Raw genomic sequence first — 16,437 nt, 5'->3', positions numbered from 1 at the left:
AAATTTGTCTCCCTGGATTGGCTTTAAACCTTGGTCCCTAGATCTCAGCTGCCTGAACAGTTAAGCTATCAAGGGTAAGCCTCTGGTACCCAGCTCTAGCATGAAATTTAAATGACCTCCCCATCAAGGTTGTGGAAGCCCACCTTGAACTAATGTGACTCAGAATGAAAACTCCTTGAATTTGTGCTTAGAGTGTCTCTACTGCCTCACTCTGGTCCAATTCCTATGTAACCTCACCACTGTGGTTACTGACACCTGTGTAACTGGGACCTTAAAAATGAGCTTGAAGTTTTCTTTGTTGCTGTTTTTGTTTTCTCTTTTTTGGTCTTGTTTATTCATTTATCTGTTTTGGGGAGGGCAAGGGAGGCCACAGAAATGGAGGGAGAAAGTGAACAAATGAAGAAGTGGTACTCAATAGACACTATGTTGAAAATGAGCTATACAACTTGTGGATTGGGATAGGAGGCAAGAGTTGGTAGGTAGGGAGAGAAGGGATGACATTGTCCCAAAAGAAGTATACTCTCTGATTTCTGTAACCCCTCTGTACTTCACCTTTATAATAACAACAATTTTTTTCTTTTCTTTTTTTTAATTTGTTGGTTGTGGGGCCTGAACTCTGAGCCTGGGCTCAGTCCCTCAGCTCTTCAGCTCAAGGCTAGTGGCACAACTCATTGAGAAGGGAAACCATTGATGAATGTAGAGCAATTCTCCTATAAGCTAAAATATCCGGAGCCAAAAAAACACTATCTTTTGCTGTCTTTCTTCCACTCACTAGACAGTTTTCTCACCCTCTTAAAAACATGCCTTCAAAATAGCCTCAACTGTTGATGTTTAGGGCTCTTCATGGAACAGTAGTCCCGGTTTAGTTTTATCTTACAATGTTTTTATTCTTTGTTTTAGATGCCACTGAGAGCAAGTGCCAGCAAGGGAAGACACAATTTGGAGTTGGCCTAAGAACTGAGAGAGGAAATCACCTCCAGCTTCTTAAAGGATCCCCCACTTTCCAGTCATGCTGGGATGCCTGCTGCCGGAACTCTGCCTGCCATGCCCTTTGGTGGCTAGAAGGGCTGTGCTTTCAGGCAGATTGCAGCATGCCCCAGAGCTGCCAGCCTTTTAGGACAGACTCTTCCAATTCCATGCTGGTGTTTTTTAAGAAAATCCAAACTGCACGTGATTTGGGCTTTATTCCTGAAGATGATATGCCATATCTTCTGGGGCTCAGTTGGAGTAGGGCATCTTTGAGGAGACAGAGCCCACCCAGCGCTCAACTCAGACCTGCCACATCTTTCAGTGACTTGCAGAGCTTAATCAGGAAGCATCAGAAGAGAGAGAGTCCCAGGGAAGCAGTTCCAAACACAGTGACACTGCTTTCTCAAGTGAATGACTCCAAACAACTAAGTGCTCTGAATACAAGTGGCTCTCCAGAGGTAAGCATGTTACAAAAAAAGGAGTAGAGAGGGCTGGGAAGGTGGCTAAGTGGTAGAGTGCTTGACCTGAATGCATATGAGGCCCTGGGTTCGATTCCTCAGCACCACATGAGCAGAAAAAGCCAGAAGTGATGCTGTGGCTCAAATGGTAGAGCCTTGAGCTGAAGAGCTGAGGGACAGCACCTAGGCCCAGAGTTCAGGCCCCATGACCGACCAACAAAAAAAAAAAAAGAGTAGAGAAACGTAAAGCTATTCTTTTACTTCCATGCATGCAACTACTGATGGTTGTGGACAGTGCTCACAGGCTGAATGCATTTATTGTTTAACATCATCTTTCTTGTTGCTGCCCAAATGTACCATGACAATTTGACTTTAGAAATGTTTACTTCATGCAGGTCTGGTCATTGTTTTGGTAAAAGTAGAAAGCTGCTCCTTAGCTAAGCTGGTTTTGGGCTACAGGTAATGTGCAGTTGTGTGGGTGTTAGTTTCTACCAATGGTTCTGCAGTGTTTTCTGCCAGGTTGCAAAACAATTGATGTATGTGGTTGCAGTCAAATTGTCCTCCTCTAACTCCTGCCTGTTAACACATTCCTTATGAGGTAGTTTCTATTCCAATCCAAATTAACTATACCTGGTGTACTATAGACTAAGATCTGACCTGCTGTGCTGCGAAGCCAGATGTGGCCATTAGCCAAAAGGTTTCTGGGGTGACTTCTCACCAAGCTGCATATGCCAAAGGACAAACCACCAAGTAGAGTTTATTCTGTTTATTATGTTTCTTCATTGTTGATCTTCTTGGGCAACTGATTAAAAGGAATGACTCACTTTGTGCTCAGTCTTCCTTGATTACTGACTTATTTTTATATTTGTTTTGTTCTAGTTGTCTCTGTCAAGTTGAAGCCAGTGTGAGGAGGCTATTACATGCCAAGCCTTGTGTGTGCTAATCATTGTACTATGCCATTTTCTTTAATTCCCATAGCAACATCTCCAAGTAGGTACTATTAGCCCTTTTTTACTAGTGAGGAATCTGAAGCTCAAAGCAGTTAAACAATTTGGCCGTGATCACGTAGCTAATGAATAACACAAATAGAGCTTTATTATTAAGGAAAAAATCCTGTTAGTACAGTATACACATATACACACACAGACACACACATGACTACTGCCACAATAAAGCTTATACACTGCCAAATAAATCAGACTTTACATTTCTAATAAGTAATTATATGGGTTCTGAGAGGATAAGGACAGAATAATGTAGTAGCATCTAATAATAATACTCTGGTGTAAAGTTTGGCCACCCTAAGAAAAAACGTAAGAAGGAAGGACTATTTCAGACAAAATGCAATATCAGTGGTAGAGTTGCTAGATATCCTAGAGCCTGGCAAGATTAAGAAATTGAGAGCAATTAATCTTTTTGCACAAATAGAGAAAGAGAACTGGTTGTGTTCCACCTATGTTGGGTTTCCTGGTAGCTAGGATAATAGGAGCACATCACCATGACCAGCTCTTTGTTGAGATCTCAAGAACTTTTTTTTTTTTTTTACAAGGCTGGCCTCTAATCACAATCCCAATAATATCAGTTTTCCTAAGTAGCTAGAATTTCAGGCATGAGCCACAAACACCTTGCGATGATCCTTCTCCTAAGATCAGACCTCTTCTTGACTGGAGGCCTTATTAAAGAAGTTTAAGTAGGGAATGACAGAACAACTCTCCCTTAACCATGGCAAATATATTCTAATACTTCTTCTAGTGGGTGCTTGAAACTGGGAGTATTCCCTATACAGAGAAATATATATCAATAAATAAACTACAGACACACAGCTGGGAAAGTGGCTTAGTGGTAGATTGCTTGCCTAGCATGCATGGAGCCCTGGGTTTGATTCCTTAGCACCACATAAACAAAAACAGAGGTAGTGCTGTGGCTCAAGTGGTAGACTGCTAGCCTTGAGCAAAAGAAACTGAGTGACAGTACCCAGGCCCTGAGTTCAATCTCCAAGACTGGCCAAAAAAAAAAAATTACAGATACACATACAATTTCATTTGTGCAGATTTGCAGTCTGATCCTGGACTTGAAGTCAGGGCCTGGACTCTGTCCCTGAGCTTTTGTGATCAAAGCTAGCATTTTACCACTTAAGCCACAGCTCCACTTCTGTCTTTTTTGGTAATTAATTAGAGATAAGAATCTCACAGGTTTTCCTGCTCAGGCTGGCTTTCAACCAGAATCATCAGCTCTCAGCCTCCTAAGTAGCTAGGACTACAGGCATGAGCTCACAGTTTCATTTTTATTGTAGATCTTAGCAACCTGAATCTATTTTTTATTATTATTAAATTGATAACTTTCACCTTTTCACTTAAAGAGATACAGAATTTTTTCACTACTAAGGTTTGAACTCAGGGCCTTGCACTTGGAGGCAGGCACTCTGCCGCTTGAGCCATACCTCCAGCTTACCTTTTCACTTAAAAAGGAGCTCTGTGGTTTTTGCTAGCATATCTGTCTTAGGCTTTGGGCCATCGTTAAGTAGGATATGGATTCTTAGGCAGATAGTATACACAGCATAGATAAATTAGAGAAAGTAATGATTCTTGTCTGGGCCAGATGAAGGTTGGATAGTATGAGATTTACTCATACTACTCATAAAGTGCATGTGACTTAAAGTGTATGAATGTTGGGTTGGAGGTGTGGCTCAGTTGGTAGAGCACTAGCCGATGAGCAAAAGTGGCAGGTAGCAAGTTTGAGTTCTGGTCTTGGACCTAAAAGGAAAAAAAAAACAACTTATGAATTATTTATTCCTGGAAATTTCCACGTAGGGTTTGTTTTTTTGTTTTTTTGCCAGTTGTGGAGCCTGAACTCTGGGCCTGGGTGTTGTCCCTCAGCTCTTTCAGCTCAAGGCTAGCACTCTACCATTAGAGCCACAGCACCACTTCCAGATTTTTTCTGCTTCATGTGGTGCTGAGGAATCGAACCCAGGGCCTCATATGCATGCAGGTCAAGCACTCTACCACTGAGCCACCTTCCCAGCCCTCCACGTAGTATTTTTGAGTTACAGTGGCTACAAGTTACTTGAATCAGAAAGAGAAACCACAGCCAGGCACTGGAGGTGGCTTATATCTATAATACTACACTTAAGAGGCTGAGATCTGAGGATCACTATTCAAAGCCAGCCCAGGCAGAAAAGTCTGTGAGATTCCTATCTCCAGTAAACTATTCAGAAAAAGTCAGAAGTGGTGCTGTGTCTCAGGTGGTAAAGCGGTAGGCTTGAGCAAAACTAGCTCAGGGATAATGCCCAGGCCCAGAGTTCAAGCACCTGACACAGCAGAGAGAGAGAGAGCATGAGCATGCACAGGTAAGGGGAGCAGCTATAATCAGATATATTGCTGATGTGGTAAGTAGATTGGAAAAGGGAAAAAAATGTATATGGCCCAATACTCATCTTCAAGCTAAAGAAGCACTGTACCATCAAAAGAAGCTAGAGATGCAGAAAAGGGGATAAATAAGAAATCTTTTCCTCAAACTTTAGCATGCATCAAACTCACCTGGAGGCCTGGTTAAAAACAGAGTACTAGGGCCTTGCATGCCTTGCATGCCTTGCATGCATGAGGCCCTGGGTTCGATTCCTCAGCATCACATAAGAAAAAAGAAAAAAGCCCGAAGTGGCGCTGTGGCTCTAGTGGTAGAGTGCTAGCCTTGAGCTGAAGAGCTGAGAGACAGTGCCCAGGCCCAGAGTTTAGGCCCCACGACCGGACCCAAAAAATTAAAAAAAAAAAAAAAAAGACTACTAAGCCCCAACTTCAGAGTTTCTGATTTAGTAGAATTAGAATGAAATCTGAGGGACTTGGAAGGTGGCTCAGTGGTAGTTCTTGCCTTGCATGCATGAGGCCCTGGGTTTGATTCCTCAGCACCACATAAGTAGAAAAAGCTGGAAGTGGCGCTGTGGCTCAAGTGGTAGAGTGCTAGCCTTGAGCTGAATAGCTGAGGGACAGGACCCAGAGTTCAGGCCCCACAACCAGCAAAAAAAAAAGAATGGAACCTGAGATTTTGCTTTTTTCAAGTTCCTGGAGAGTCCTAGGGACCACAGTTGGAGAATCGCTGCCTTTTTGGGTTTGCAGAAGGGGTTAGAATATAAAGTTTGGAGCACAAGATTAGCTTCAGCAAGATACCTTCTTCATTGTAACATGAAGGAAAGACTGGGTGGGAGCAGCTAAGGTAGGTTTATAGGTTGGGTAGAAGAAAATCATGGTAATTTTAATCTCATTACTGTTTCTTCTTCAGTGTGCTAGGTTATTTATAGAGACTGGAAGCAGAAGTAGGAGGGGTGGGTGTAGGTTGGCAATATCAAGGAAAATCAAGTTTGAGGAGTAGTAAGGGTCCAAAATAGCCATTGTGAAAGATGGCAGACAAAGTGAGGTTATAGAAAGATTGCTGGGTAGTCTTGAAGATGGAGACTATGTGCTTAGGGTAGTGGTGCCCAGTGATCTTTACAGTTCAGCAAGACTCCTTGGTAGCATTCAGCAACTCTATCTTATTATCCTTTTATCCACTCACTCTCTTGACAAAACCTCACTTTCCATGCCTTCTGTACAAAGCACCTAGCAAATTTCCTATCTTGGATAAGTCAAACTATCAGCCTTTTCTCTTCCCTTCTCTTCCTTCTCCCCCTTCGCTTTTCTTTTTTTCTTGATGGTACTGGGGATTAAATTTAGAACTTCACCCTTGCTAGGCAGATACTCTACCACTTGAGAGATACTACTGGTCTTTTTTGCTTCAGGTATTTTTCAGATTGGTTTTCATTTTGGCCAAGCTGGCTTCAGACCATGATCCACCTACCTTAGCCTCCTTCCTTCATAGCTGGAATTTCAGAAGCATACCGCCATGCTTACTTCTTTATGGAAATTGGATTACCATTACCCTAACCGTTGGCCAGTGGTGTCAAGACTCACCTACTCCCAATCTCCTCCTCCTAAATAGCTGGGATTACAGGCATGAATCACCATACTATATGCTAGGTACCACTCTGAGTCCATCACATGTATTTACTAATCAATAAAACATATCCTACAAAGTACTATTACTGTTTCCATTTTATTTATTTTAATTTTAAATTTATATTCTTATTGGTATATACCAATAGCTATACAAGGGAAGATCTCATTATATCATTTCCACATATGAATACAATGTATTTCATTCAATTCCTCTCCCTCATTACTCTCCATTACCACATTAGCCCCTACTATTACTATTTTGGAAATGAGGAACCTCAGTAAAAGAAAGGTACTTGGCCAAGACCTTGAACCTGGGTGGTGTGAATCTATTCAGTTTATCTTCTTTGCCCTCTTTCTCAACAGGCAGGACTTAGAATGAGGAGGAATTTTGAAAGCTAGATGTCAACTGCATCTATAAAGTAGGGGAGTGATGACTAGCTTGGGAGATAATAGCTGAGAGTTAAAGCGTACTAGAGCAAGATGGCAGAGGAGAAGACATTTTTTTTTTTTTTTTTTTTGGTCGGTCGTGGGGCTTGAACTCTGGGCCTGGGTGCTGTCCTTCAGCTCTTCAGCTCAAGGTGAGCACTCTACCACTTGAGCTACAGCGCCACTTCCGGTTTTCTGGTGGTTTATTGGAGATAGGAATCTCACAGTCTTTCCTGCCTGGGCTGGCTTTGAACCGTGATCCTCAGATCTCAGCCTCCTGAGTAGCTAGGATTACAGGCGTGAGCCACCAGCGCCCGGCTGAAGACATTGTTCTTGAAAGGTAAGGGTGTAAAGGTTTGCAAAGGGCATTGGGAAAGAAAAGCAAAGGCGATAGCTTCAGCATACGATAGTATAATTAGCAATGAAATTAGAAATGGAGCAATAACTGAAAATACAGTAGAGTTAGACCTGATAGTCTGCTCAAAGTGAACGTTCAAATTTCACTTGTGTTTTTGGAAGAAGACCCTGACGTGGTGTTGGCTGCAAAGTCCTGTTCCTTCTTGTTTACCAGTGGTGGGCAGTGGCAATAAATTGCCAGTGAATAGCATTTCAAGAGCTTTGTGGTCTGACATGGAGAGTGGGTGGACCTGGGTAGAGGAATATTGAATTTGAACTGTGAACTTGAGGAGTGGGCTTTTGCTGTAGGTAATGTTACCCAAAGATTTACGTAGTTTGACATCACATGGTGAGGATTGTAGTGTAACTTTTTAAAAAAAGGACAAAATGAAGTTTTAAAATCCATTCAAGTTAGATTAGACCCTATACGCTGTGCTTAGGAGCTTAATTCTTAACTTGAAGGCCCTGGGTAGCTCTGGAAAGTGGTAAGATTGCCTTGTGCATTCTAGATTGTTAACTTGTAGGCATTTCTTTTTGGCAGAGAAATGGAATTCAAACTTCTGCTTAATGCACTAGGGAAAAGAAGGAAATGTATGCAATGCAGATCTTCTAATTAGAGGTGACAAGCTAGCATCTCTAGTTTCTAGTTTATTCTGTTCACACAGAGGTAGGTCATATAACTGCATCCTAAGTTGGGAGAAGTTGTATCTTAAATTGCTCTTGTCTTGCCTGAAATGCCTGCAGAGCTGCAAAAGCGTTGGGTTGTCATGATGTATTTTTCATTCTTTTGGGTATATACGTATATTGTATCCAAGAACAGGTATTGTGGACTTGTTACATTTCCAGAAGTGGACAGGAGTGTCATTTATTCCCTCTTCTGCACTTAAAGAAGGAGAAGCTTGTCCTGCTTGGTTTAAGTACTGCACCCTTTCTGTACCACCACTCTCTGAATTGTTGGCAGATGGGGCATGGATGCTTGTTAATTGGGTTCTGGAATGTGCACAGTACAAGCAGTCTGGCCCCTAGAAATTAATTACTGTCAGCCCTGCTTCTTTTGAGGCCAGAAAGGAAGGTCCACAGAAGTAGCCCCAGGCACACCTTTTTGCTGCCTTTGTCAATGAGCACTCCAGTGTACTCCTTGTAAGCCTGAGCTTATCTGTTTATCTGAAGGTGTGGGTTGTAGGCAGAGACAGAGAACACCTTATGTAACAGGGACAGCTTTGTAAGCAGTTCCTTTCATGATTTTGTTTTTGTTTTGTTTTACAGTTTTTTCTTCCTTGCTTGCTTCTGTTTTGTTTTAAAACTTCCTCTAAATCCTTTGAGATTGTGAAATTGTTGCCAATAATTTATTTATTATTTATTTTGGTTATTACTTCTTGAAAAATCTGTAACTGCAGAGCCTTGTTTTTTCCCAGATTCTCACTCTCAGTTATCTGACCGACAAATTAAAACTCTTTACCATAAAAAAATTTTTTAGCATTGGGTCCCCCTTCCAGACCTCTGGCTTTGATTATTTGTAAGACACCCCTCAAAAGTAACTTATACTACTGTCTGTGAATGTATTAAAAACAACACTGAGCAGTTTGAAGCCAGCCTAGGTAAAGGTACTGTATCTCAAAAAGAAAACAACAACAAAAGATATTAAGCACCTCACATTCTAATCTTACAAAGTTGCTTGTTGCATCATAAAAAAAACCTGGCAGCTTGTTTCCTTGTTGTATGTGGATCTGACAGAAGTCCCTACAGTTATAATTCCTTTTTAAAAAAAGTATTTCTGAACCACAATACCTTTAACTTTTTTTTATTCCTCTACCATAATTATCTACTGTTTTGTCTAATCAGAGTTCTGGTTTGTTTTTTTTTTGTCAGTTGTGGGGGCTGAACTCTGGGCCTGGGTGCTGTCCCTCAGCTCTTCAGCTCAAGACTAGCACTCTACCACTTGAGCCACAGCGCCGCTTCCGGCTTTTTCTGCTTATGTGGTGCTGAGGAATCGAACCCAGGGCCTCATGCATGCAAGGCAAGCACTGTATCACTGATCCACCTTCCCAGCCCCCTGGTTCTTTTTTAAAAATTTTTTATTTTATTGTAAAGATGCTGTACAGAGGGGTTACAGTTACATGAGTAAGGTAATGAGTACATTTCTTGTTGAACATTGTTATTCCCTCCTTTGTTTTTCTCTTACTATCCCTTCCCTCCATCACCCTGGTTCTTTTTTTTGATGGTACTAGAATTTCAACTCAGGGCCTCACACTTGCTAGGCTTGTAAGTCATACTTTCCATTTTGCTTTTTGCTGGTTATTTTATTTTATTTTATTTTATTTTTTGTCGGTCGTGGGGCTTGAACTCTGGGCCTGGGCGCTGTCCCTCAGCTCTTCAGCTCAAGGCGAGCGCTCTACCACTTGAGCCACAGCGCCACTTCCGGTTTTCTGGTGGTTTATTGGAGATAGGAGTCTCACGGTCTTTCCTGCCGGGGCTGGCTTTGAACCGCGATCCTCAGATCTCAGCCTCCTGAGTAGCTAGGATTACAGGCGTGAGCCACCAGCGCCCGGCTTTGCTGGTTATTTTAGACACAGAATCTCATGGACTTTTCTCCCTGAGCTAACCTCAAGTTATGATCCTTGTAATCTCAGTCTCCTGAGTAGCTAGGATTTTAAGCGTGAGCTACCAGCACTTAGCAACTACAGTTACGGTTCTTTTTTTTTTTTTTTTTTTTTTTTCATGGGGTCTGAACTCTGGGTCTGGGCGCTGTCCCTCAGCTCTTCAGCTCAAGACTAGTGCTTTACCACTGGAGCCACAGCGCCACTTCCGGCTTTTTCTGTTTATGTGGTGCTGAGGAATCGAACCCAGGGCCTCATGCTTGCAAGGCATGCACTCTACCGCTGAGCCACCTTCCCAGCCCCCAGTTACGGTTCTTTACCCACTTTTTTTCTTTTCTTTTTTTTTTTTGTCTGTCATGAGGTTTGAAATCTGGACCTGAACACTGTCTCTCAGCTCTTCAGCCCAAGGCTAGCACTCTACCACTTGAGCCACTGTGCCACTTCATGTTTTCTGAGTGGTTTATTAGAGATAAGAGTCTCAAAGACTTTCCTGCCTGGGCTGGCTTTGAACCTTGATCCTCAGATCTCAGCCTCCTGAGTAGCTAGGATTACAGGTGTGAGCCACTGGTGCCTGGCTTCACTCCTTTTTTTTTTTTTTTTTATCATGTACAATTTACTAATAAACTATTTTGTAAGTTAACTTATTGTCTTGTGGACTGCTCTAAGAAAAAAAAACCCCATAAACCACAAATTTATTTTTCAATTCTGGAGGCTGGGAAGTTTAAAGTAAAGGCCTCAGTGGCTTAGTGTCTGGTGAGCCTGTTCCTCATAGCTAGTACCTTCTAGCCGTGTCCCCTCATAGGGGAAGAGGTAAACAGACTCTTGGGCCTTTCTGTAAAGGTGCCAATCACTTCCCAAAGGCTTTGCCTACTCAGAGCATCATGTTAGGGGTTAGGATTGCAACATATGAATTTCGAGAAGAATGCAAACATTCGGTCATAGCACTTCGGAAGCAAGAGGTATTAAGAATTTCAGTGGGTCTCTTAATAGATCCTTGATAACTGTAGAACTTCAGCCATGGGAAAACAGTCTCAGAACTAGTCATTCTCATTTAACACCACAGCTGTGGTCCTTCCCATTCCCTACTTCAAAGATGGTCTGAATTTCTCTCAGAAGACTAAGAAGACATACATTTGTAACTAACTATTACAAATAGAACCTTGCCATTTTCTCCACCCTCAGCAATTCCATTATATTATTCTTCAATGTAGTTTTCTTTTTGTTTCATCTGCTTTGGGGCTTACTGTACACCTTAATCTGTGTCACAACGAGAATGTTTATATTTTCATCAAATTGGAAAATTGACCATTTTTATTCAGACATTAAGCTACCCATCACAGTTTGCTATGTTCTGTTCATTTCTTCCCAGTCATTTTTCCCACTGTTTCATGCTGGATAGTTTTATTAACTTTTTTGAAATTTACTGGTCTTTTATTTTATACGGTCTATATCTACCAGATAGATAGACAGATAGATAGATAGATAGATAGAATCTCAGACATTGTAGGGTTTATGTCCACAACTTAGAATCTCAGACATTGTAGGGTTTATGTCCACAACTTTGTTTTGGTCTTTTTAATATCTTCTATGTCCCTACTATGGTTACTACAGTAGTAGTATCAATGAGGAGTATCTTCCAAAATTCCTAGTGGATACATAAAAATGCAAGTGCTACTCAACTCTGTGATAAAGTTTAATTTATAAATTAGGCACACTAAAAGACTTTTTTAGGCACATTTCTAACACTAACAAAATATCTGAGACAATCACCTTGTATGAAGGAATGGTTTGTTTACTTTGGATCACAGTTTTGAAGGTTTCAGGCCACAGTCAGTTGGCTCGGTTTTCTTGGGCCATGGTAGGAGCTTGTGGTACAGTAGGACAGTTCACCTCATGGCAGTCAGGAAAAGAAGAGGCTGGAGTTCCAATATCCTCTTTAAGGGTACACCCTCTAACTTTCTCCAACCAGACCCTACCTCTTAAAAGGTTCTACCTGAGGACCAAGCTGTCATCATTTGACCTTTGGGAGACTTTCCAAATGCAAACTGTCACAGGGACTAATAGAGGTAGCTAACAATAACGTAGGATAGTTTCTGTGTTAAGTATAGCAAGGGCTTCCTGAGCATATGTTTGATACTGGAGATGCCTGTTAAGTGTCTATGGGTAGGTAGCAAATATAAGGAGGCTATACTGCGCCAAGGGACCATTCATGTTCCAGATAGGATGAAGTGGGATGGCATGGAATTTCATCATGCTTCAGTTTAAAACCTAATCAACTATTTATTTCTGGAATTTTCCATTTAATATTTTCAGACTACACTGATGTTGGAAAACTGAATCCACAGAAAGGAAACCTGGTTTAGGAGGAAGTATGATACAGATACACTTAACTTTCCTTATATCTCCTACTTTTATGGTGCTGGAAATTAAATGCATGGCCTCATGTGTGCCAGGCACTGAGCTACCATGGAGGAAAATATATGGAATATAATTATAATAATTATTTTAATATCACTGTCTAGTAGTTGTGGTATCTGTTTTATTGATGGTTTGGATTTGTTTGTTTGGCGTGGTACTGTGGATTAAGCCCAAGGTCTCATGCATATTAGGCAAGTACTCTTCCACTGAACTCCACCATAGCCCTGAATCAATTTTAGTTGAGATTTTTTTCTGGGCTGGGAAGGTGGCTCAGTGGTAGAGCACTTGCCTTGCATGCATGAGGCCCTGGGTTCGATTCCTCAGCACTACATAAGCAGAAAAAAAGCTGGAAGTGGCGCTGTGGCTCAAGTGGTAGTGTTAGCCTTGAGCTGAAGAGCTGAGGGACAGTGCCCAGACCCAGAGTTCAAGCCCCTCGACCAACAAAAAAAGAAAAAAAGAGATTTTTTTTCTTGTAACAGTATTTATTTTCCTACTTATTGTATGTCAGGTCTGTCTTTCTGTCTTTCTCTCTGTCTCTGTCTCTATCTCTGTCTCTCTCTCTATTTCTCTTTGTGAAGGTTCTTGAACTCAGAGGCTGGGTGCTATCTCTGAGGCTTTTGTTGTTGTTGTTGTTTGTTTGTTTGTGCTTCACCACTTGAGCCATACTTCCACTTCCAACTTCTTGGTGACAGTTAATTGGAGATAAGAGTCTCACAGACTTTCCTGCCTGGGCTGGCTTCTGAAATCCTCAGATTTTCAGCCTCCTGAATATAAGGTTAAAGACATAATCCACTGGTACCTGGTAACCTTGTCAGGTTATTTTCGGTGAGATGTCAGATATTATTAATTTTATGATAGGATACTAGATATTTTTGTGTTACCATGGGTGTTCTTGAGCTTTGTTTTGGTATGTGGCTAAACTGTTTAAAAATAAACTGATCCTTTCAAATTTTGCTTTTAAGTTTTGTCATATGAATTGAGGATTAGTTTTTCCACACTACTGAGGAAAGACCTTTATTGGTACCCAAATTGAGGTGCCATGAACTATAAAGTTTTCTATTCTGACTTTTTGGAATGGTTGCTATTCATAGTCCATGTAAATTTGAGTACTGTCTTTTTTTTTTTTTTTTGGGTCCGGTCGTGGGGCCTGAACTCTGGGCCTGGGTGCTGTCCCTCAGCTCTTCAGCTCAAGGCTAGCGCTCTACCACTTGAGCCACAGCGCCACTTCCGGCTTTTTATTTTTTGCTTATGTGGTGCTGAGGAATCGAACCCAGGGCCTCATGCATGCAAGGCAAGTGCTCTACCACTGAGCCACCTTCCCAGCCCTTGAGTACTGTCTTATAATCCTTTTGGGTAGCTCTTTCCTTGGCCTTTAGTAGTTTCCTCTCATACAGAGAAGTTCAGTACTTGATTGAATAGCTGTGATGTCTTCTGCAGACCTTCAGAGTCCTGTCTCCCCTGCAAGACTCCTGGCTAGATCTCTTTAGCTCAGCAGATTGCCAATTTTTGCCTGGAGTGCTCCTTCCTGTGCGCCTTCCTACCACTCAGTTGGGACAACCATAGGCTTCACCTCATTTCTCTTAGGAATTGCTGCTTTTCATCTTCTGATGTTCTGTATCTTAACATAATTTCATATATTTTGTCTTTTTTTTAAATTGTTTCAGGTAGGAGAATAGATATACTTTCTATTGCTTATTCTATCATAACTGGAAGCAGAAGTCCACCACATATTTGTTTTATTTGTCTCTCCCCATTCCTTTTTTGTTGTTGTTGGTGGTGGTTGTGAGACTTGAACTCTGGGCCTGAGCTCTTCAGCTCAAGGCCAGCACTCTACCACTTGAGCCACAGTGCCACTTCCAGTTTTCTGGTGGTTAATTGGAGATAAGAGTCTCAAGGACCTTCCTGCCTGGGTTGACTTTGGACCTTGGTCCTCAGATCTCAGCCTCCTGAGTAGCTAGATTCTCCCCATTTCTTTTAAAAACTCACCTGTACACCTACTACTTGTTCAAGATTCACTGTAGGCTTCACTTTTTCTATAAAGCCTTCTCTGATATTCACTTCCCCAGGCGGGGCTTGGATGTTCCTAAGTTTCCCACAGTGTGCTAACATTGTCATTGTATTTCCAGTCCAATAACATGATGCTTGTTATATAAACTCAGTACTTCGAGGTATGTCTTGGGTCTAGTCTACCATCATCAATAGCTGCTGTACCATCCTCTAAGTATCAAGGGAGGTGTATACTTGTTTTCTTCCCTTCATTCACATTTAGTCCTCAGTTCTGTGAAATTTGGGTTCTACTGAAGCTATTCTTGCTTGCTTCATCAGTAAATTCACAGTTGCCTACTGTAACTCTCTCTGCCTCTCAGCCCTGATTTGCTTGGACTTCTGCTTTGTTTTGAACTGGTTACAGTTTTCTCATTTCTTGTCATAGCACACTTTTCCTTCTTTCTCATTGTAACTTCTTAGTGCATTTTGTAGGTCATTTCTCCTATTCACTACTTTTTTTTTTTTTTTTTTTTTGTTGGTCGTGGGGCCTGAACTCTGGGCCTGTGCACTGTCCCTCAGCTCTAGTGCTCTACCACTTGAGCCACAGCCCCACTTCCAGCTTCTTCTGTTTATGTAATGCTGAGGAATAGAATGCATACAAGACAAGCACTCTACCACTGAGTCACCTTCCCAGCCCTCCTATTCACTTCTTAAGCCTTTATTCCCAAGTACTCCCTTTTTTTTTTTTTTTGCCAGTCCTAGGGCTTGAACTTGGGGCCTGGGCACTGTCCCTGAGCTTCAGTTGCTCAGGGCTAGCACTCTACCACTTGAGCCACAGTGCTACTTCCAGCTCTTTCTGTTTATGTGGTACTGAGAAATTGAACCCAGGCTTCATGCATATTAGATAAGCACTCTACCACTAGGCCATATTCCCAGCCCCAAGTATTCTATATTTGAACCTCTGTGTTTAAGTACACTTTTATTGTAGTTTGTCCTTTCCTATGGCTCCAGCTACTGTTACTGGGAACTTAAATTCAAGTTTGAGAGGTATTTTTCACTCAATATGTCTATAGCATAACGCTCTTGCTTTTTCCTTATAGTTGTTCTTCTGTAGTCTGTCCTTATTTTTGCTGCTGCTATAATCAGCCTCTCACTTAGGCTAGAAACATGGGTGTTATTTCAGACTCTTTTCCCCAAACCCCACATCCATTTTAGCCTCACGGATATTGCATCCTTAATATTTAATAATCCATCTCACAGAAGGAGTTTCCAGTAATGATGGTAGAATGAACTGGGCTCCTGAACCTCCATGATAATAATGATAAAATCTGTTTTAAAAAATATTTAAAGGAATTGGAAAGTATCTAAAGGTAGATAAACTAGAGAAAAGCTTAATTTAAAAAGTGGCAACTAGAAGTGATAAAAAATTATTGTGCATTTTTATTATTATTATTTTTGCCTGAGGGCATTCAACAACCTCACAGCATTGGAGAGTGGCAATGGGAAGTCCAGCCTCACTTTCTTTTGGTAGTTAAGCATAGAGTTCACAATATAAAAAGTCTCTAAAAATTTACTAGGAGAGCCTTGAAGCAAGAAAATCACAGATGAGGGTGAATCCCATAACTGGAGTATGCTCAGAAATCCCTGATCAAGGCTACAATGCTTAATAAGAAATGTGCTCATTATCTTACCCGTGTAATTGTAACCCCTCTGTACAGTATTTTCACAATTAAAAAAAAAAAAAGCATGTGAGGCTGGGAAGGTAGCTCAGTGGTAGAGCACTTGCCTTGCATGCATGAGGCCCTGGGTTCAATTCCTCAGCACCACATAAGCAAAAAGCAAAAAGCCGGAAGTGGTGCTGTGGCTCAAGTGGTAGAGCGCTAGCCTTGAGCTGAAGAGCTGAGGGACAGCACCCAGTCCCAGAGTTCAGGCCTCACAACCAGAACCCCCCCCCCCAAAAAAAAAGCATGTAAATCCTGGAGTACTTACAGGAAACATGTAGTAAGGTGTGCCAACAAATGTTTTTGCAAAACTTGTATCATGATTTAATATCCTCGCTAGCCCAAAGTCTCCAAGCTTGACATTCTGCTTGCCATCCAGGAAGACATTGGCTGGTTTCAGATCCTGATGCAGCCAGTATGGCCACCATCACTTCGTTGATGACACTCCTTCAGAGCCAGTGTCATCTGAGTCATCACTCGA

The 16,437-nt window shown here is 41.6% G+C and overlaps 1 protein-coding gene across 2 annotated transcripts in view; it reads left to right on the top strand.

The window, feature by feature from the left end:
- The window catches only part of Kiaa0319l (KIAA0319 like), a 97,537-nt gene that overhangs the window by 33,199 nt on the left and 47,901 nt on the right, over positions 1–16,437 (top strand). For both annotated transcript variants that reach the window (XM_042678309.1, XM_042678318.1), the window contains exon 3: positions 901–1,427. In XM_042678309.1, coding sequence (XP_042534243.1) covers positions 901–1,427 — 527 coding nt within the window. The remainder of the gene's footprint in view (positions 1–900; positions 1,428–16,437) is intronic.

The sequence above is a fragment of the Dipodomys spectabilis genome, unplaced genomic scaffold, assembly GCF_019054845.1.
Source record: "Dipodomys spectabilis isolate Male_0828 unplaced genomic scaffold, ASM1905484v1 ptg000002l, whole genome shotgun sequence".
Classification (NCBI taxonomy): domain Eukaryota; kingdom Metazoa; phylum Chordata; class Mammalia; order Rodentia; family Heteromyidae; genus Dipodomys; species Dipodomys spectabilis.
Note: the sequence above shows the minus strand (reverse complement) of the source record. Positions and strands in the feature narration are given on the sequence as shown.